The sequence below is a fragment of the Vicia villosa genome, linkage group LG7 (genome assembly GCF_029867415.1).
Source record: "Vicia villosa cultivar HV-30 ecotype Madison, WI linkage group LG7, Vvil1.0, whole genome shotgun sequence".
Lineage (NCBI taxonomy): Eukaryota > Viridiplantae > Streptophyta > Magnoliopsida > Fabales > Fabaceae > Vicia > Vicia villosa.
In genome coordinates, this window is record NC_081186.1 from 15,951,477 (window position 1) to 15,975,014 (window position 23,538).

Consider the following 23,538-nt stretch of genomic DNA (forward strand, 5'->3'; position numbering starts at 1 on the left):
CACAAAGACCACTGCAGCCAACTCTAGATCATGCGTAGGATAATTCTTTTCATGAGCTCTCAACTTCCTAGACTCATAAGCAACCACTTTCCTATTCTGCATAAGCACACCACCTAACCCTATCAGACAAGCAACACAGTACACAACAAAAGGCTCTCCTGGATTAGGCAAAGTCAAAACCAGAGCCGACGTCAACCTCTTCTTCAACTCATTGAAACTTTCTTCACATCGAATATCCTACACAAAAGTTTTTCCCTTGCAAGTCAACCTAGTCAATGGAAGTGCCAACTTAGAAAATCCTTCGATAAACCTCTGTAGTAATCGGCTAAACCCAAGAAGCTTCTACTCTCAGTAACCGACTTCGGAGCTTCCCATTGCAACACAACATCAACTTTAGAAGGATCAACGACAATGCCACTACCAAAAATGACATGACCAAGGAAGCTAACCTCATGCAACCAGAATTCACACTTGGACAACTTTGAATACAACTTCTTCTCTTTCAAAACTTGCAACACAACTTTCAGATGCTCTTCATGTTCTTCTTCAGATTTAGAGTAAATCAGAATGTCATCAATGAATACCACCACAAACCGATCCAAGTATGAAAAATACGGTTCATGTACTCCATGAATACTCCCAGCGTATTAGTAACACCGAAGGGCATCACCGAATACTCGTAGTGTCCATACCGAGTCCTGAACGAGGTCTTTTGAATATCATCTTCTTTCACTATAATCTGGTGATATTCGGACCTTTAATCAATCTTAGAAAACACACTAGAACCCACCAATTGATCCATCAAGTCATCAATTCTTGGAAGCAGATACTTGTTCTTAATCATCACTTTATTCAACTGTCGATAATCAACACAAAGTCTCATACTTCCCTCTTTCTTCTTTACTAACAACACAGGAACTCCCCACGGCGATACACTTGGTCTTACAAACTTTTTCTCAAGAAACTCTTCTAATTGCTTCTTCAATTCAGACAACTCAGATGCATACATCCTGTACGGTGCCATTGAAATAGATCTTATACTAGGTACAAGATCAATCGCAAACGCAACTTTTCTTTCTAGAGGTACATCAGGAAACACTTTAGGAAATTCTCGCACCACCTTTAACTCATCGATTCTAACTTGATTCTCAAAAGACAATGACGCTATCAACAAGAACATATGTGCTTCGTCTTGCATCAACTGCCTCAACTGCTTACCACTCAACAAACCAACTCCAACTTCTTCAGGAGAAGAAAACCTCAAAGACTTGTTAAAACAGTTGATATGAACATAGTTATACTCTAACCAATTCATACCCAAGATTACATCTAATCCACTCAACGGCAAACAAATCAAGTCAACAACAAAGTCTTTGTCGAAGATCGACAAAGGATACTTTGAACACACCAGAGAAGTAGTCACCGATCCCTTAGATGGAAGATCGACAACCATCTCTCTATTCATAGAAGACAACATAAGACCCAATCTTTCAACACAATCAGCAACGATAAAACAATGAGTAGCACCAGTATCAATAATAATGATTAAAGGAGTACTATTAATAAAACATATACCTCTGATGAATCGGTCTTCACTAGCTGTATGAGTCCCAGCTAAAGCAAACACCTTTCCACTAGATTGGGTTTTCTTCTTTGGACACTGGCTACCAATGTGCCCCTCTTCGCCATAGTTGAAACATATCATGTCCTTATGCTTGTAATCAGACATTGTATGTCCCATCTTACCACATCTGAAGCACTTCTTCACATCAGCAGTACACACATTGCTCTTATGACCAGCCTTGCCACACTTGAAACACACAATACTAGCGGGTGCATCACCCCCACTAGTCCTCATGCCCTCATAAGCTTTCTGCTTCCCCTTGCCAACTGGAGCATCATAAGTCTTGTCACGGACTTGTTGACTCTTGCCCTGCTTCTCACTAATAACCTGATAATGAGCATTATTATCTTCTTCATAAATCGGACAACTATCAACCAAATCCGTAAAGACACAAATCTTCTGGTAACTAATTGCCTTCTTGATTTCCGGGCGCAACCCATTCTCAAACTTGACACACTTAGAAAATTCATCATCTGGTCCATCATAATATTGGTAAAACTTAGCCAACTCTCCAAACTTAGCAGGATACTCCACAACCGACTTATTCCCTTGACTCAACTCAAGAAATTCGATTTCCTTCTTTCCACGGACATCCTCTGGAAATTACTTCCTGAAGAAATCCCTACGTAACACAACCCAAGTGATATCCTCACCTACAACCTCCAACCTCTGAAGAGTCTCTAGCCACCAGTCATCAGCCTCGATTACTAACATGTGAGTCCCATACTGAACCTTCTGATCTGGAGTACAATCCATCACACAAAATATTCTCTAAATCTCCTTCAGCCATGTCAATGCGCCATCAGGTTCATGAGTGCCCTTGAAAACAGGTGGATTCTCTCTTTGAAGGAAGCCAAATTGCGAGACGTAAAATTCTCACCAACATTCAGCTGATGTTCCAAAGCAGCAACAATCGCAACATCATTCCTTCCAGCCATCTCAACTATCCACTACAACACAAAAACAATCAGCACAAAATAACAATACACGATTGTTAGACCACACTACGACTCGACACTTGGCCAGACAGACCGACCTACTCTGATACCACTAATGTAACACCCCAATTCAATCCCAAGCATTTATACGGAAGATATTAGAGTATAAAAATTCTCAACACAATCAGGATGTCACACATTCAACATAAACAACACTTGTCATGCTTTTTAAACCAATACATAACCCTTTCAGGATTGGAATGAACATAACTCATAAACACATACTTCATAACATAAATCTCAACTTCTGAATAAACATAGTTTTCATAGCATATTCCAAACTTAGATTCAACATGCAACAGATTCACAATGATTCAACAAATAGACATAGCATCTTTGAATCATAAAATAGCAACAATACAAACAAACTCCTCAGATACATCATAAGGTTCAATAAACAAATAACAACATAAAGTAAGTGTTAATTTCCCCCTGAGTGCTACATATTGATCGCGACAAAGTGGGTATGTATGTGATTATGACTGTAAGTGCACAGTCTACCGCGTAGTTTTAAAAGATATCAAACCCAAAGGACTAAGAATCGACCTAATGTATTTAATTGTTACTATGTAAACCTAAGGCTAATATTTGATTGATTAGGATCAAACGGGAAAAAAATAAGGAAATATAATTAAATTAAATCAAGAGGGAATTATAACGGTATGTAATGGTCGGACGTCGGGAATCTAGTAAACTATCGACACGAATCATAATTTAAAAATACTTTTCTGTAGAAATCATTAGTTTAAAAATCTTCCTCTCACACTCTCGTGTTTATTGATTATGATCTCATTATTAAACCTAAGTGAGCGCTCTCGCTGTATCAACTAAAGTTTAAAATGATTTTTGAAAACGAATGAAGACTAATTAACCTTAAAGCGCTCTCGCTGTATTTAAGGTTAATGCATAATTCCTACTGTCTAGTTAAAACCTCAAACTCTCGTTTTTATTGATCATAACATCTATCGTTTTTAACTCTCATTACAAAACGGTTTAATTAAGCATTAGAAATTATAACCAGATAAATAAATTCTCATTAATAAATTACGTCGAAAGCATTACTATATTCCCTCAGTTATATGACCTTACATACCGGTAAAAAATATTTAGCCGGACATTATTTTAATTGACTGAACAGAACAGATATAGCAGATAAATAATATTCCGGACATAAATCGACAATATAACATAAACGGTAGACAATAATTAACAGTGATAAATAAACCTGAATTAAATGGAAGAATTGAAATTGTAATCTTGTAGCACCAATTCTTGAATCCGGAACTGGAAATAAATGCTAAAACTAAAACTATTCCTAAAACTAAAAACGAACTATGAAGCTTAAAAAGAAATTAAGATGCAATAGTATTTACGGTGTGGAAATCTGTTGCAGAAAATGGTTTGGGAAGAAGTAGACTTGAATTGGAAATTGAATTGCAGAGAAAATGTAAATGACGGCAGTAGGGTAAAACTTCGTAACCCTTTCAATTCTTCTTGCTTGGTATTTATAGAGTTGCTTTAGGTTCTTGAATTTGAATTGTTTCGTCTCAGTAGCTTGCTTTACGGAGGAAAAATAGGCGGAGAGAAAACAGGGCTTGACGAACGTTTCCTTCTGGGTGTGAGTGTGTGACTCACGTCACACACTAAAATAACAAGGGGGTGCCGACCGGCAGGGGGGTGCGTGACGGATGGCATGGCCTAGTGGGTGCCACTCGTCACGTGCTCTCTTCCTTTGTCTTGGGCTGCATGGATCTTGGTCCTGAGTTCTTCTTTTTACGCCCCCATCAATTAAGCATCCTTTTAGCCCTTTTCTCTTCATTTTGGCTTCTTTATTTGATTATTTCCTTTGCAAGCCTTGATTTAATAAATACCTGAAACAAATACGAAATACCGGCATAATACGAAATAAAGTAACAAAATTGAAATAAAATAAAATAATAATACATGTAAATTAAGCTAAATATACGATACGCTTTCGTGTTATCAAACTCCCCTACACTTGAACTTTGCTTGCCCTCAAGCAAACAATCAGAAAAAAAAGAGTTTTACATATGCATGACAATCATCTCGATTCGTACGCGGTCGCAGTGAAACTTTGCTAGAGATATAGAAGCTTAATATGAACACTAAAGACACAGTGGTGACACTAGACAACTCCAACTTATGCAAACCAATTCAAATCATGCTATTATAGCTTATCTAGATCCTTTTGCTAGATTTTACTTGTTTTCATTCGAGCGCAATCACATTAAGCCCTTTATCTTCACACGCATATAGTAGAGTAACCGGTTAGTGACTCTGATCCTTATTAACACGGGGCTCTGACACATTTATGTGGTACCCACTTCTTTTACCAATTGTAAGATGTGGGGGATCGAACCGTAATTCGCCCTACCAAGTTCAATACCAGATACTTTTGAACCAACCGACAATAGGCTTCTTTATTGTTCACTAGATACACATCCTTTGGGTTAAATGACCGGGTGAGGGTCACCTAGCTTAGTCGATGTAATCTTTTAATTTTTACTGAAAAATTTTCAGGATCATTCACTTATATTCATCGGCTCTCTACGTAGTTTGTGTTTAAGATGGTGTCGACTGCTGAATAAACTACTCGAAGCTACTTTAAAGCTAGAGGTTAAAGATTTGGAATAATAAGTACGCAAATCGATCTTACATAATTTGGGGTTCTAGAGTGTCAAGACTGTAGCAATTTTGTTTAATAGTGCTTCAGTTTCAAACGTATCTTTAGATTGGTGTATCTTTGTACTTTTCGAGCGTGTCAGGCCATGCATAAAAAAAAAGTTTATGGTTCAAGTTGAAGGTGTTTTGCAGGTTGGCTGCATTATTGGTAAAACATACCTGGTTGATTGTGTTTATGCAGGTTGCATATATTGTGTGGAGCTAATACAGGTTTTGTAAGGAATGTCATGATCGATGTCATGACATCCATGTGTGACAGCATGAGCTGTTATTATTTGTTAATTGTGTTTCCTGATTTATCCTTCTTATCAGTTTAGGAAACTTTTTATTGAGTGCTGCACATTTCGTCCAGAAGATCCTATTGACAGCACATTGTGTAACAGACAATTGACGTGTGAATTAGGTTAACTTTGTTAACCCTAATGTATTTCTAAAAAAGCCCAAGGCCCAAGAATGCTTATAAAAAGACCTGCAATCCTAATTTGGAACGCAGACAGAAGATTATATTTGTGAAGAACGACTGTTCTGTAACTGTCTCATGTGATCCAAACAATTATCATGTTGATAATCGGTGTGGAGTAATTTGTTCTGTTTCTGTTACTTGTGATCCACGCTATTATCTTTGATGATTGCGTTGGAGTTAGTTTATGTTTTAGTTGTGTCACTCTAAGCTTTTAAGCACGAGTGTGTGTCTCTTGATTGAAGCTTGTAAGCAGATCAAGGTGTGTATTTGAAGAGTGTCTTCTATCTGTAATTGTTTATTGTGTATGTGTATCACTGCTGTGATTGAGGGGGAGTAGAATGGAGATATTCCATATCTAGGTAGAACTTAGGTAGAAGGGTCATTGGGTAGTGATTAAGTGAGGAGTTGTAAACTGGGAGTTTAGCTCTGAATTGATACTGCTAATAGTGGACTTCATCCCTGGCTTGGTAGGCCCCAGAGTAGGTTGTTTGAACCGAACTGGGTAAACAATTCTGTGTGTTCTTTATTGTTTTATGTTGTTTATTATTATTGTCTGTGCTGCGTAACTGTGGATGTCATAACATCCAGTTTGACATCGAGTGTGTATTATTAGAATTTTCAATTGGCATAAGAGCAGGCACCCTTCCTGTTTACATCTGGGTGAGATCTAGGGATAACAAAATTCTGGTACTATGGAGAAGGAACTGTTAGTGTTTGGAAACAGACCACCTATCCTGGATGGCTCTAACTATGACTACTGGAAACCTCGTATGGTAGCAGTCATCAAGTTAGTGGACAGCAAGGCCTGGAGAGATGTTGAAAGTGGATGGAAACATCCTGAGAAAATTCTAGAAGATGGAACCACTGTTCTAATTCCTGAAACTCAATGGAGAAAATATGAAGAAGAGTTAGCGTCGGGCAATTCCAAGGCCCTAAGTTCAATATTCAATGGTATCGACAAGAACATCTTCAGACTTGTGCAACACTGTGAGCTGGCTAAAGAAGCTTGGGATATTCTCAAAATAGCACATGAAGGTACGCCAAAGGTAAAGATGTCGAGACTTCAATTACTTACCACTCAGTTTGAAAATATCAAGATGAAAGAGGATGAAACCATTCATGAGTTTTACATGAATGTCCGTGAGATTTCAAAAAACTCTGCAGCCTTAGGTGAGAAAATGACTGAAGAAAAACTGGTAAGGAAGATCCTCAGACCACTGCCTAAGTAATTTGATATGAAGGTAAATGCCATCGAGGAAGCTCAAGACATCAGCAACATGAAGCTGGACGAACTTCTTGGTTCTCTCCAAACCTTTGAGTTAAGCATCTTTGAACCTGTTGAAAAGAAGAACAAAAGCATTGCGTTTGTCACCAACACAAGTGATGATTCAAAAGAAAGCAATGGTGTAAGTGATGAGAATTTATCAGACGCCATAGCCATGCTTGGAAAACAATTCAACAAACTTATCAAAAGGGTTGATCAGAAGTCCAGGCCCGATGTCAGGAACACTCCCTATGACATTAGTCAGACATATGACTCTAGTAAAAGGTTCAAAGCTGAGGAGAATCCCTATCTAGGAAAAAGGGTTCAATGTCATGGATGTGAAGGATTCGGACACGTTAGAGTTGAATGCCCTACCTACCAGAAGGAGCTAAAGAAAGGATTGACTGTTACATGGTCTGACGAAGACTCAGATTCAGAAAAGGAAACTGCAAAGCATGTCACATTTTTAACAAGAACCTATGAATCTGATGATGACTCCAGTGATGATGAGCTAACCTTTGATGAATTAGCTACCTCGTACAAGAAGTTGTGTAGGGAGAATGCTGAAGTCTTCAAACAAGTGAAGGAGCAAGAAGTGATCATAAGAGATCTAGAATCTGAAAAGATTAAACATCTTGCAACCATAGACTCCCTCAGTAGTGAAGTAAGCATTTTGAACCACAAACTTGATCAAATGACCAAGTCATTCAAAATGCTGAACAATGGATCTGATACTCTAGAAGAAATTTAGGAATCTGGACAAAGATCAAGAGACATGTCTGGAGTGGGATTCGTGGCTAAAGAGGAATTAATCTCTAAACACAGGAGGACAGAATCCAAAATGTGTATGACTAACCAGATGTCAATCCAAATGTCACAACATCAAGGAAACAGAAGAAGGAGGTTCCCAAAGAAAAGGTTCCAGAAATGGAGGTGTCATCACTGTGGAAGATTTGGTCACATAAAGCCATTCTGTTTCAGACTATTTGGATATCCAGACCAAACTCAACAAGCCAAACTTGATCATGATACCAGTAACAGGAAGCATTATGGGATAACTAAGAATGTTGCTCTGGTAGCACACACTTCTCTAAGGATGTCAGCAGAAGAAGTCTCGTACCTTGATAGTGGTTGTTTAAATCATATGACCGGGAGGAAGAACTCTCTAGTAGATCTCAAATTGGAAGGAAACAACTATGTAAATCTGGGTGATGGAGATATAAGAGAAGTCAAAGGTATTGGGAAGACAGAAGGGGTAAGTATACCTAATCTAAACAATGTTCTATTTGTACAAGGTTTAGCTACAAACCTTATAAGCATTAGTCAGTTGTGTGATGAAGGATTCAATGCTAAGTTCACCAAAGATGAGTGTATCATCACAAATGAAGCAAATGAGGAAGTCATGAAGGGATTTAGATCTAAGGATAATTGCTATCTATGGAAGCCTGACACATCTGTCCACCCCTCTGACCATTTTATGATCAAAGAAAAATTGAAAATGCACCATCACGAATTTGATGAATCCTATGATTTTGATGAATCAAATAAAGAATCCTATATTGGTGATCTCACTATAAGTGAATTGTCTACTAGTTTTTCTGAGACCAGTCTAATGAATGAGAAACTGTGTGCAAAAGTAAGGGAATACAGAAGTATCAATGGATTTCTGCTAGAAGAAAGAGTAAGCCTTGTGTTGGACATTACAGATCGGGAAAGAAAACTGGAAAAGTCAAATGTGAGCAATGATCCCAAAAGACTGTCTGAAAGCAATGTCATAGAGAATGTTGCAACAACATCTGAAGACAATGTGACAGAAAAGGGTATGTTGGGTATTTGCTACCAAAACTTATTATAGCAATTAACCAACGCGAGGGAATACTATTTGGGCTTTGTCAAAATCCATGTTTTGAAATTTCCCTCACTTAGTGTGCATATAAAGCCCCCTCGATCCTCCGATAGTATAAAAACGGCAAACCTTCCTAGTAGTGCTGCTAGCTACTCTCTGAGATCGATTTACTTCTATTGCTCTCACAAGTGTGAAACAAGACCTGATTCTCTAAGATTCAGAATGTCTCAGCAATCGAATGATGAATCTCCCATTTTAGACTCAGCAACACTGGAAGAGTCCTCTAACCCTAATAGGGTTCTTAATGTTGTCCCTTTAAGGACGATTAGCAGTGACGATGTAAAGGCCACAAAGCCTAAAACGACTCATGCAAAACGACCCAAGGAGGATACTCACAACAAGGGGACAAAATCCTCATCATCTGCTACCATGGAGAAACTTACTAAAGAAGGATCCAAGTATGTCGATAGTGCAATTACCAGGATTGTTAATCGTATTCTGAAGGAGAATCATCAAGTTCCTGGAATATCTATTCCACTTCAAACCATAATGGCTGATCCCCCCAATAACACCAGTAAGGCTGAGGCTGTTCACACCGTGGATAGTTGTAACACCCCATTTTCTACCCGATAATTATAATAAAATCAGAGTGTCAAAATTTCAAACAATAAAACAGGATATCACATTTCAACATAAAACAACAAACGTCATATATTTCATTTATCTTTGATACATAGCATTCAACATCTACAACTTTAAAATTATAATTCATTCACAACTTTATTCGTCAACTTTTATTCAACTTAAAAACAACAAGAGAACAACAAATACAATCATAATCCCATCCCGAGTGCTACGTATCAGAGCAAGACACCAACTCGACTAACAACAACTAAAGGCTTCATAAAATCACTTCAATCTTCCACCGCTATACTGAGTACCTGTCCATTTCCCATGGTAGGGAAACATCATTCAGAAGGGGTGAGATATCGAATCAATATAAATAGGCGTATGATAAACAGTATATTAGATCAAAATCATACAACTTCACCACTTCATGTCAGCAACTATAAACAACAACAACTTATAACAAAAACATCTCCCAGCAATAACAACTTATGGCAACAACAGCTCACAACAACCACACAACAAAAATCAATAAACAACGAATAATAACAATAACTTTAACACGTGACTCAATATGCGACTCAACTATGCAAATGCATGTGGTACCATTTGGAGCAGAACTCCCAACTTAAACAAATGCCAGTTTATTAAGGCATTAACAAGGCATAAGCCTTCAACATGGTGCCATTAAGGCCAAAGCATAAGCCTTCAACTTTCAACGTGGTGCCATCAAGGCCAACTTAATCCTGCAATGTATGTCATGCGACCTCAACTTCAACAACAAATACACAACAATGCATCAACAACATCACATACAACAACAACAACTTAAACATGCATCAATTGCATCAACTTAACTCAACACTAGTCATTCGACCTACAACTTAAACATGTCCATAATTTGGGACGATTCAACTTATTCAACTTATTCAACATTGGCCATAGGCCTACGACTTCATCAACGTATCGACAACAAGTTATAATAACAACAGCTCAACAATAACAACATATAAAAAACAATTCAATTTAGTAAACATGGGTTATAATGCCTACAACTTAATAATGTCCATAAACCGGGATAAATCATCATAGTTCCACTTCACCTGCAAATCCACATTTTTATAAGTTCAAAACATCTCTACAAACATTTTTTATTAATTTATTCTATATTGTTAACTTGTAAAAAGTTATAACGATATATAATTATAACTCGACAGAGTTTCCAAGGAACTCTAAACAACTCTACAATAATCCCTACAATTCTAAAGTGCCCAAAAATACTCTACTGACAACTCTTACCTATAAGGGTAGCTCTTATGAATCTAATTGGCTAATGGCCCGACTCAAGTAATAATAAAACAACTCTAAATGGTCAAATATCTTCAATTTTAATCTTTACACGTTATCAGATTTAACTCTAAACAATTCGAAAGTAACTCTAACAACCCTATTGACAACTCTAACAACCCTATTGACAACTCTAACAAGAATTAAAATAACTTAATTGGTCAAATAATCTAAAGATTTATCTCTAAATCAAAACTCCTAAAAGTATTAAACTAATAATATTAAATCATTATTATTAATATTATTTATACTATTATTATATTATAATAGTGAAATAGAGTATTAATTTTAAAAAAAAACTAACTTACTGTGCGAAAATTATATGATTTAACGATGACGGAAGCACATGAGGTCTATCGCTACAGTACAACTTAGATGAATTAACATTATCAATTTGTTATACCAATTCTTTTACGCCTCACAAAATTCATGGTCGTTGCGGTATATAAACTGACGCTGCAATATTAGCATACATGCATGTATCACATATTGAGGCTATATATTTCTTTTTCTAAGAAAAATCTTGTTCTAATACATGAAAAAGTAATATAGCACAGAGAATACCATTAGAATATCGTTACAAATTATACGCATAAAATCAAATAAAATTAACAACAATAAAATCTTTAAAACATCAATTTCTCATAAAACACTAAATTATCAAAATCATTGCATATTAAGGATTATCATCAAAACCTAACAATCACAAAGCCATGGGAATTTAGGGATTTCATACTAAACATGTTTCAGCCCATCATACATTATCATACAATCAATCCTCACATACTATTCATCATATACCCAGTTATAGAGATTGAATCTCACCCTTACCTTGTATATGGAGATCGCCTCTAATATCTGATCGAGTGCAAGCCTTTTCCTTTTCCCCCGAAATCCACGATAAATTCCTCCGCTGCCAAAGTTCCTCTTCGTCGGCAACTTTGTTTCACGATCTATTCTCCCAAAAGCCAAACCTCCTTTTTCCACTGTGATGAAAACCTCTTTTTCTACGTGCCTCTTCCTTTACACAAAAACCTAATTCCTCATTAAAATAAATCTTATTTTCCTTTTCTTTATTCCATTAATCCAATAATAACAATAATAATATTATTATTATTATATCTAATGGGTTTAAACTTCACACCTCCAATTTGCTATTTAACACACAACCTCAAAATCCAACTTAATTAAATAATCCATAATAATATTATTCTTAATATTATTTCTCCGACTAACCGGCTAAAATCTGACTTTAACTTAATAATCCAAATGCGCCTCTTAAAATCACACTGACAAATTCAACTACTTCAATACATTCTTAAACTTCTTCTAAATCCAATAATTAAATCCTTCAATAATTTAATTAACTAATTAATTAAATTTGGGGCGTTACAACTCTCCCCCACTTAGAATATTCCCGTCCTCGAAAATCTATGCAACACAACCACTCTCAACGTCATATCCCTCTTCAGCTGCGCAACTCTGATCATTCATCTTAATTCATCGTTCTTATAAAAGTCCCTATCAACTTATATGGTTCCAAGCATCAACCAATTTTCAGACTTTCTTTAGCATCCATCACTTTGAACATCATTAAGATAGCAAGATACGTACATAACATCCAATACAATTTCCGTCTACCATTAACAAGAGATTAAGGGTGATCAAGTCCTCAATTTGTCAATAGATATCTGACAATCATAATGGAGTATAACCATCATTACTAACTACAACAGTGTTCCTCTAAACTTATACTTACTAAAAGTACCATACTTCAACAATTTCCAAAATCATCCGAACACGCTAACACCAACGTCTTGCAGCTACATACTACTACACATCCTGTGATAATATCCGAATCAAAATTCCTTTATGCTTTCATCAACACTTCTTATCCTTGAAATCCTATTCTTCGCCTTCCCAACAACTTCAACAACTCTTATAATTACTTACTAATAATCCAAAACAAGATCTACAACAATTTGTCACTATAATCATTCTCATTCAACATAAATTGCACCTCCATGCATTTTCTGTAACCTTCGCATTTTTACAAATACTAACGTTTCATTGCTTACTAATATTTTACATTCTTCTTCACCTTTTCAATTTTCAACAAGAATCACCCAACTTCAAACAAATTATCTCTTCCAATACAGACCTCCCAAGCACAAAATTTATATTCCAAAATGAAGGGAATTTCGTGTAGATTCTAGAACTTCAAGAATCGCCCAAATTCGAGTTACGGGTAAAAGGTTATCATCCTTGCAATGGGACTGGTTCAGAATTTCCGTATGCAGAATTTTCCAAAAAGTCAGCATCAGACCCATATATTAAAACGCATTTTTCTCTCTCTTCACAAACTTCATGAAGACAATTCTTATATGCAAACTGTAGGGAATTTTGTAAGCTTCCCAAAAAGTCCAGAATCGCTTCAATCAGAATCACGAGTAAAAATTTATGCTCCTTTTTCTGATAGCTACTCCATAATTGCAAAAATCAGAATTTGAGATTGATGAACATAAGTTCCATCTCTCTCTCTCTCTCTCTCTCTCTCTCTCTCTCTCTCTCTATCTCTCTCTCTCTCTCTTGCTTTCAAGATCTACCAACATCCTTTCTTTTCATACAACTACGAAAATCACCCGACTTTAATCCGACTATACTCAAGACATACCATATACCGAATTAATCCATCAACTATCATTTCCATTGGAATAATTCCTCATTCTCAATCAATTCACCATCCATAATCTACGCACATCTCAAACTCGACTGATACGAATTTATGAGTCCATACTCTCTTCTGCTCGCAACAACATCGCTTCAATAACGTTTGCACTCTCACAATCAACATCACCTTAAACCGACTTTTACATACTAACAACACGTCCGGGAGACAAGCCTCCCCCCCACTTATTTCCAACCACACCTGCAACAAACAACTAGAAAGCAACAAGTACCGACAGTGTTTCACACACTTGTCGCGTACAGAGGAGTAAACAACATTAGACAACACTGGCCGGACAGACCGACCTGCTCTGATACCACTAATGTAACACCCCATTTTCTACCCGATAATTATAATAAAATCAGAGTGTCAAAATTTCAAACAATAAAACAGGATGTCACGTTTCAACATAAAACAACAAACATCATGTATTTCATTTATCTTTGATACATAGCATTCGGCATCTACAACTTTAAAATTATAATTCATTCACAACTTTATTCGTCAACTTTTATTCAACTTAAAAACAGCTTAAAACAACATTAGTTAATTCTTATTATTCAACTTGGATTTCAACAACTATAATAATAATACAACAACAAGAGAACAACAAATACAATCATAATCCCATCCCGAGTGCTACGTATCAGAGCAAGACACCAACTCAACTAACAGCAACTAAAGGCTTCATAAAATCACTTCAATCTTCCACCTCTATACTGAGTACCTGTCCATTTCCCATGGTAGGGAAACATCATTCAGAAGGGGTGAGATATCGAATCAATATAAATAGGCGTATGATAAATAGTATATTAGATTAAAATCATACAACTTCACCACTTCATGTCTGCAACTATAAACAACAACAACTTATAACAAAAACATCTCCCAGCAATAACAACTTATGGCAACAACAGCTCACAACAACCACACAACGAAAATCAATAAACAACGAATAATAACAATAACTTTAACACGCGACTCAATATGCGACTCAACTATGCAAATGCATGTGGTATCATTTGGAGCAGAACTCCCAACTTAAACAAATGCCAGTTTATTGAGGCATTAACAAGGCATAAGCCTTTAACGTGGTGCCATTAAGGCCAAGGCATAAGCCTTCAACTTTCAACGTGGTGCCATCAAGGCCAACTTAATCATGCAATGTATGTCATGCGACCTCAACTTCAACAACAAATACACAACAATGCATCAACAACATCACATACAACAACAACTTAAACATGCATCAATTGCATCAACTTAACTCAACACTAGTTATTCGACCTACAACTTAAACATGTCCATAATTTGGGACGATTCAACTTATTCAACATCGGCCATAGGCCTACGACTTCATCAACGTATCGACAACAAGTTATAATAACAACAGCTCAACAATAACAACATATAAAAAAACAATTCAATTTAGTAAACATGGGTTATAATGCCTACAACTTAATAATGTCCATAAACCGGGATAAATCATCATAGTTCCACTTCACCTGCAAATCCACATTTTTATAAGTTCAAAACATCTCTACAAACATTTTTTATTAATTTATTCTATATTGTTAACTTGTAAAAAGTTATAACGATATATAATTATAACTCGACAGAGTTTCCAAGGAACTCTAAACAACTCTACAATAATCCCTACAATTCTAAAGTGCCCAAAAATACTCAACTGACAACTCTTACCTATAAGGGTAGCTCTTATGAATCTAATTGGCTAATGACCTGACTCAAGTAATAATAAAAAAACTCTAAATGGTCAAATATCTTCAATTTTAATCTTTACACGTTATCAGATTTAACTCTAAACAATTCGAAAGTAACTCTAACAACCCTATTGACAACTCTAACAACCCTATTGACAACTCTAACAAGAATTAAAATAACTTAATTGGTCAAATAATCTAAAGATTTATCTCTAAATCAAAACTCCTAAAAGTATTAAACTAATAATATTAAATCATTATTATTAATATTATTTATACTATTATTATATTATAATAGTGAAATAGAGTATTAATTTAAAATAAACTAACTTACTGTGCAAAAATTATATTATTTAACGATGACGGAAGCACATGAGGTCTATCGCTACAGTACAACTTAGATGAATTAACATTATCAATTTGTTATACCAATTCTTTTACGCCTCACAAAATTCATGGTCGCTGCGGTATATAAACTGACGCTGCAATATTAGCATACATGCATGTATCACATATTGAGGCTATATATTTCTTTTTCTAAGAAAAATCCTTTTCTAATACATGAAAAAGTAATATAGCACAGAGAATACCATTAGAATATCATTACAAATTATACGTATAAAATCAAATAAAATTAACAACAATAAAATCTTTAAAACATCAATTTCTCATAAAACACTAAATTATCAAAATCATTGCATATTAAGGATTATCATCAAAACCTAACAATCACAAAGCCATGGAAATTTAGGGATTTCATACTAAACATGTTTCAGCCCATCATACATTATCATACAATCAATCCTCACATACTATTCATCATATACCCGGTTATAGAGATTGAATCTCACCCTTACCTTGTATATGGAGATCGCCTCTAATATCTGATCGAGTGCAAGCCTTTTCCTTTTCCCCCGAAATCCACGATCAATTCCTCCGCTGCCAAAGTTCCTCTTCGTCGGCAACTTTGTTTCACGATCTATTCTCCCAAAAGCCAAACCTCCTTTTTCCACTGTGATGAAAACCTCTTTTTCTACGTGCCTCTTCCTTTACACAAAAACCTAATTCCTCATTAAAATAAATCTTATTTTCCTTTTCTTTATTCCATTAATCCAATAATAACAATAATAATATTATTATTATATCTAATGGGTTTAAACTTCACACCTCCAATTTGCTATTTAACACACAACCTCAAAATCCAACTTAATTAAATAATCCATAATAATATTATTCTTAATATTATTTCTCCGACTAACCGACTAAAATCTGACTTTAACTTAATAATCCAAATGCGCCTCTTAAAATCACACTGACAAATTCAACTACTTCAATACATTCTTAAACTTCTTCTAAATCCAATAATTAAATCCTTCAATAATTTAATTAACTAATTAATTAAATTTGGGGCGTTACAATAGTGACCTAGAAATCAACAAGGATGAGCAAGGGGTTACTAAGAATACCAATGTCACTAAGGATGTCAATGACATTGACAATAATGAGCACCCTAAGGCCAATAGTAAAACTGATACTAATGTGGTAGACTTAGATGAGTACTCTGAAGACGAATTACTTACTTCCTTGAATCCGAGTGTAGCCAACAGGCTAATGACAAGAAGAAAAGGCAAAGTTGTTATTCAAGGATCACAAAAAAGGAGCACTCACATGAACAACCCTGCCAAAGATACTATCAGGAAGAAGAGTACTTCTGCAGGTCCTGTCAAGAGCAAAGCCGTTACCAAGAGTAAAGGGGTTGGTCCTTCAAAATCTTGGAGCAGGGTCATTCCAAAGAAAAGAAAAGAGCGGGAAATAGCTGAACCTGAATCTGATGTTGAAGCAAATGTCCCTGACATTTCATCAAGGAAGAAGCATACAACCAGTAAGCTTGCTGCTAACATCCCTGAAGTTCCCATTGATAATGTATCTTTCCATTATGCCTCTAGTGTCAGGAGATGGAAATATGTTCTCCAAAAGAGATTGGCTGTTGAAAGGGAATTGACTCCAAATGCTCTTGAAAACAAGGAGGTCCTAGAGTTGATTCAAGAAGCTGGACTGCTAAAAACTGTGTGCAATCTTCCCAAATGCTATGAGAAGCTGGTCAAAGAATTTGTGGTAAACCTATCTGAAGAGTGTGACAATAGCTGAAGCGGAGACTACAAAAAGGTGTTTGTAAGAGGTAAGTGTGTATCGTTCTCTCCTTCTGTGATTAATAAATTCTTAGGAAGAACAGATGAATCTCAAACTGAGCTGGAAGTAACAGACAACCAAGTTTGTCAAGTGATCACAGCCAAGCAAGTAAAAAGCTGGCCTATGAAAGAACAACTAACTGCAAGTAAGTTGAGCATCAAGTATGCAATGCTTCACAAAATAGGTCCAGCTAATTGGGTTCCAACAAATCACAAGTCCACTATCTCAACTGTGCTTGGTAGATTTCTGTATGCTGTAGGAACAAAGGCAAAGTTTGATTATGGAGCATATATTTTCGACCAAACCATGAAGCATGCTGGAAGCTTCAGTATTAAGGGTTCAATTGCCTTTCCATCCCTCTTGAGTGGTATAATTCTGGATCAATATCCAAACATTCTCAATGAAAATGATGTGGTGTGCAAGAGAGAAAGTCCCTTGGCTTTTCATTACAAACTGTTTAAGGGAAAGCATGTTCCAGACATTGTCATGACATCAGCTGAAACTTCCAAATCTGAAGCATCAGTCAGTAAAGCAGAAGTCATAGCAATCCTAAAAGAGACTTGCAAAGAACTGGAAGCTAGAAAAATGTCTCTTGGACAAATGATACGAACTCTGGAAATGGACGAGAATGAGGAGTTTGCAGATACAGAAGAGATGGAAGATAAAGATGATCAAGAAGTTGAGGAAGAAAGTGCTAGTCCGACTAATGACTTTGAGAAAGAAAGTTCTTCAGACACCTCAGCTGGCTATGACTCTGAGCAGTAGTTGCAACTAGAGTCTAGTGTGTTTATTTTTGTTTTGTTTGATTTGTTTTGTTGCTTTTAGTTTTGTGTGTTTTATTTTTTCGGTCAGTTTTATTTTTGGACTTATTTAAACTCGTTGAGCGAGGAGAAGACACTTCATTTGACTTTGGCAACATTTGTGGCCAAACAGGGGGAGAAGTAAGTAATATGTGTCACCCCAAAACAACAAGAATGGTGGCTGTGTGTGATCAACAAGATTCTATTTACTTATCTTTGTGTTGATCTGTTTGTGCTTGTGTTTGTGCTTGTGCTACTCTTGTGGCTTGTGCTTGTGCTTCTATTGTGGACTGTCTGTTTTTATGTCTGAGCACTGTGTGCATACTGGTGATGTATGCTGTTTGTTTATATTAGCTTGTGTTTGTTTTGATTATCCGCTGCAAATGTTTCTCTGGTATGGTGTGACAGGATGTTTTTGCCAAAAATTTGCCAAAGGGGGGATTGAAGGTGTTTTGCAGGTTGACTGCATTATTGGTAAAACATACCTGGTTGATTGTGTTTATGCAGGTTGCATATATTGTGTGGAGCTAATACAGGTTTTGTAAGGAATGTCATGATCGATGTCATGACATCCATGTGTGACAGCAGGAGCTGTTATTATTTGTTAATTGTGTTTCTTGATTTATCCTTCTTATCAGTTTAGGAAACTTTTTATTGAGTGCTGCACATTTCATCCAGAAGATCCTATTGACAGCACATTGTGTAACAGACAGTTGACATGTGAATTAGGTTAACTTTGTTAACCCTAATGTATTTCTAAAAAAGCCCAAGGCCCAAGAGTGCTTATAAAAAGACCTGCAATCCTAATTTGGAACGCAGACAGAAGATTATATTTGTGAAGAACGACTGTTCTGTAACTGTCTCGTGTGATCCAAACAATTATCATGTTGATAATCGTCGTGGAGTAATTTGTTTTGTTTCTGGTACTTGTGATCCACACTATTATCTTTGATGATTGCGTTGGAGTTAGTTTATGTTTTAGTTGTGTCACTCTAAGCTTTTAAGCACGAGTGTGTGTCTCTTGATTGAAGCTTGTAAGCAGATCAAGGTGTGTATTTGAAGAGTGTCTTCTATCTGTAATTGTTTATTGTGTATGTGTATCACTGCTGTGATTGAGGGGGAGTGGAATGGAGATATTCCATATCTAGGTAGAACTTAGGTAGAAGGGTCGTTGGGTAGTGATTAAGTGAGGAGTTGTAAACTGGGAGTTTAGCTCTGAATTGATACTGCTAATAGTGGACTTCATCCCTGGCTTGGTAGCCCCCAGAGTAGGTTGTTTGAACCGAACTGGGTAAACAATTCTGTGTGTTCTTTATTGTTTTATGCTGTTTATTATTATTTTCTATGCTGCGTAATTGTGGATGTCATAACATCCAGTTTGACATCGAGTGTGTATTACTATAATTTTCACAAGTAGATGGAGAATTCGACAAACTGAAAGATACTCGCATAAATGAACTTAAAGTACATGGGTTGAAATGACAGAAAAGTAAAATATTTTTTTAGGGTAATAACTAGAAATACTGGAAATTAAATACAAGAAATTTAAATCCACCGAAAATAAAAAGAAAAGCAGCAAGCTTCCTCCCCCACACTTAAACTTCGCGTTTTCCTCAATGCGACTTTGTGTGGTAGAAACGGTAAATACTCACTACTCGTTTCCTCTTCCTCGTGCTCGGCCTCGGGTACATGCTCTACCTCCCCTTCATCCTTCATCGTCGTCTCTAGGCGGAACTATCCTGGCATGATACACATACTCATGTAAGCCTTCAACACGGTATGTCAAACAATGCATTTCTTCCGCGAGGTTTGTAATGCTTTGATCATTCCGATACGCATAATCATGTTGATCTCTTTGCATCTGATGCATCAGCGTCATCATTTCATTATGCCCCGCCTCATTCCTCTGATGACACTGAGTTTCTTCCTCGTGGTTGCGTATCATCTCTCTATACACGTCATCCAGTCTGACTGGTTGATTCCTTCGCTGGGGTTGATGTCCAGATGATCCAACAACATTTTCAGGATTGGGTTGGGGGTTTTCATCAGGCTGGGGCTCTTCTTGATCCATTTCCTGTTCGATCTCATCCACATTATCTGCATTGTTTTGATTATCTTGTATGTTCTCACTATGAGCAGGCGCGTCATGGTCATAGATCCAGTTGTTTCTGCGGTCTATCTTTGTGATCTCGCTATTTGGTAATATAACACTGTGAACCTCCTTGTTTCGTACCATGAGGTTGAATCTTCCGTCCTGTTTTGCCTTTATGAGGTGACCAGCTCGCAGTTGTTGATGTCCATGAAAACGGCTGGTAGAGACGGTAGATTTTCTAGCCTATCGTTTAGATCGAGGGCTCAAGCTATACCAGTGACAAGCCATCCTACACATAATGGTGTGTTTCCTTCTCTTGACACGAGAGCTTGAATGTGAGACGTGAGGAAAGTACTGGCATTAACCCGATGGTTGGCAAAATCACAATAGAAGAAGTATAACTCATTGGCATTGACTTTATTGCTGTTGGTCCTTCCGAAGATAGTGTTGGCTAAGATGCGGTGAAAGTAACGCATGACCGGATTATGAATTTGAGAAGAAAAACGCATGTCGGGAGCGACATTTTCGTTACCAGACACTCGTTGCCATACGGCATTCGATGTTCTTTGCCAGTCAAGCTCGGGCGGAACTCTATAATTGACTCCCTCAACACGTGTGAACTGAAAGATCGCACTTAAGTTGTCTTGATTCTGTTAGAACAAGATTTGTTCAGATCAATATTCTTAGTTCTGATGATAACAATGTATATGAATTTTGTATGAGATAATGTGGTACTCTAATACTATGCAATTTCCATTTCAGGAATTATATAAAGAGGGTATCTAAGCAGATTGTTCCTAGAGTGATCAGGCTGTGATCAGTATACTCTAGAAGACTTAGAAGTTGTCTAAGTGGAAAACCATTGTAATCTCGTGTGATTAGTGGATTAAATCCTCAGGTGAGGTAAATCACTCCAAGGGGGTGGACTGGAGTAGTTTAGTTAACAACGAACCAGGATAAAAATCATTGTGCAAACTGTTTTTATCTTATAAGTTTTAAAGCTACACTTATTCACCCCCCCTTCTAAGTGTTTTTCTATCCTTCAATTGGTATCAGAGCGCCGGTTCTAAGGTGCAAGCACTTAACCGTGTTTAGAAAAGATTCAGGAAGAGAAAAACGCTTCAGTACAAGATGTCTGGTGAAATTCCAACAAATACATCTACATCTGGCTCAGCTGAGCAATACAATGGAAATGGTAACAATGGTTATACTAGACCACCAATATTTGATGGTGAAAACTTTGAATACTGGAAATATAAACTTGAAAGTTACTTCCTTGGTCTAGATGGTGACTTATGGGATCTTCTGATGGATGGTTACAAACATCCAGTGAAAGCTACTGGTGTAAGGCTTACAAGACAAGAAATGAATGATGATCAAAAGAAGCTTTTCAAAAATCATCATAAATGTAGGACTGTTTTGCTGAATGCTATCTCTCATGCTGAGTATAAGAAGATATCTAACAGGGAAACTGCCTATGATATATATGAGTCGATGAAAATAAGAGAGTGGAGAGCCACTATTTATAGACTGGAATTTAGGTTAAAATCAATCCTAAAAAGGAAATGATCCAACCCAAAGGCCCATGGACCTTTCTTGATGATCAAGATTAAGAACCTGGACATACTTGTGTCCAGGTGCGGGTGCAAAAAAAAGATAAAAAAATAGTTAAAAAAACTTAGAAATGCACCAAGCGGGAATTGAACCCGTGACCTTTTGTTTGCAAGCCTTTCATTCTTACCAATTGTGCTATTTTATATATTTGAAATAAAAAGCCAATTGAAAGTATATGAAGCATCGGTCAGCATTTTCTATTTATTAAAATATAAGCAATTTAAGAGTAAACTACTATATTTTAAAATAGACTTTAAATTGAATATTTATAAAATTCAGGATATCAATATAAATGAACTCAAGATTTTATAAAATCCAATTTTTTGAAATAGCTTCGAATTTTTGAAAAGTGTGGGCAAATTTTGGGGTACGACAGTCATGGTACCTGGACTCTGGGTGCTCGCGACACATGACGGGAAGAAGGTCTATGTTCCAAGACCTGATGCTTAAATCTGGTGGAGAAGTCAAGTTTGGAGGAGATCAGAAGGGCAAGATTATTGGCTCTAGAACCATAAGTATTAGTAACTCTCCTTCCATAACTAATGTACTTCTTGTAGAAGGATTAGCGCATAACTTATTGTCCATAAGTCAATTAAGTGACAATGGTTATGACATAATCTTCAATCAAAAGTCTTGCAAGGCTGTAAGTCAGAAGGATGGCTCAATCCTATTTTCAGGCAAGAGAAAGAACAACATTTATAAGATTGATCTTTCAGATCTTGAGAAGCAGAAGGTGACTTGCCTTATGTCTGTTTCTGAAGAGCAATGGGTCTGGCACAGAAGATTAGGACATGCTAGTTTGAGAAAGATTTCTCAGATTAACAAACTAAATTTGGTCAGAGGACTTCCAAATCTGAAATACAAATCAGATGCTCTTTGTGAAGCATGTCAGAAGGGCAAGTTCTCTAGACCTGCATTCAAATCTAAGAATGTTGTCTCTTCCTCAAGGCCGTTAGAACTTCTGCACATTGATCTGTTTGGACCAGTCAAAACAGCATCTGTCAGAGGGAAGAAATATGGATTAGTCATCGTAGATGATTATAGCCGCTGGACGTGGGTAAAGTTCTTAAAACACAAGGATGAGTCTCATTCAGTGTTCTTTGAATTCTGCACTCAGATTCAATCTGAGAAGGAGTGCAAAATCATAAAGGTCAGAAGTGATCATGGTGGTGAATTTGAGAACAGATTCTTTGAGGAGTTCTTGAAAGAAAATGGTATTGCCCATGATTTCTCGTGCCCTAGAACTCCACAGCAAAATGGAGTTGTAGAGCGAAAGAATAGGACTCTACAAGAAATGGCCAGAACCATGATCAATGAAACCAATATGGTTAAGCACTTCTGGGCAGAAGCAATAAACACTGCATGTTATATTCAGAATAGAATCTCTATAAGACCTATTCTAAATAAGACTCCTTATGAATTGTGGAAGAACAGAAAGCCCAACATTTCATATTTTCATCCTTTTGAATGTGTTTGTTTCATTCTGAATACTAAAGATCATCTTGGTAAGTTTAATTCTAA

At 36.6% G+C, this 23,538-nt stretch overlaps 1 protein-coding gene across 1 annotated transcript; it reads left to right on the forward strand.

Annotated features, from left to right (window-relative positions):
- Positions 1-9,120: 9,120 nt before the first annotated feature.
- Positions 9,121-17,469, forward strand: LOC131618699 (uncharacterized). Its single transcript, XM_058889866.1, has 2 exons — positions 9,121-9,356; positions 16,743-17,469. Exons 1-2 carry the CDS (start codon positions 9,121-9,123, stop codon positions 17,467-17,469), a joined length of 963 nt encoding a protein of 320 aa, XP_058745849.1.
- The last annotated feature ends 6,069 nt before the right edge of the window (positions 17,470-23,538 follow it).

Excerpts from the sequence above, each read along its gene's own strand:
- LOC131618699 (XM_058889866.1), top strand. The coding sequence starts at position 9,121 with ATGTCTCAGCAATCGAATGATGAATCTCCCATTTTAGACTCAGCAACA. Across the intron at positions 9,357-16,742 it reads CTTACTAAAGAAGGATCCAA|TGACCTAGAAATCAACAAGG; the intron begins GTATGTCGATAG and ends GCGTTACAATAG.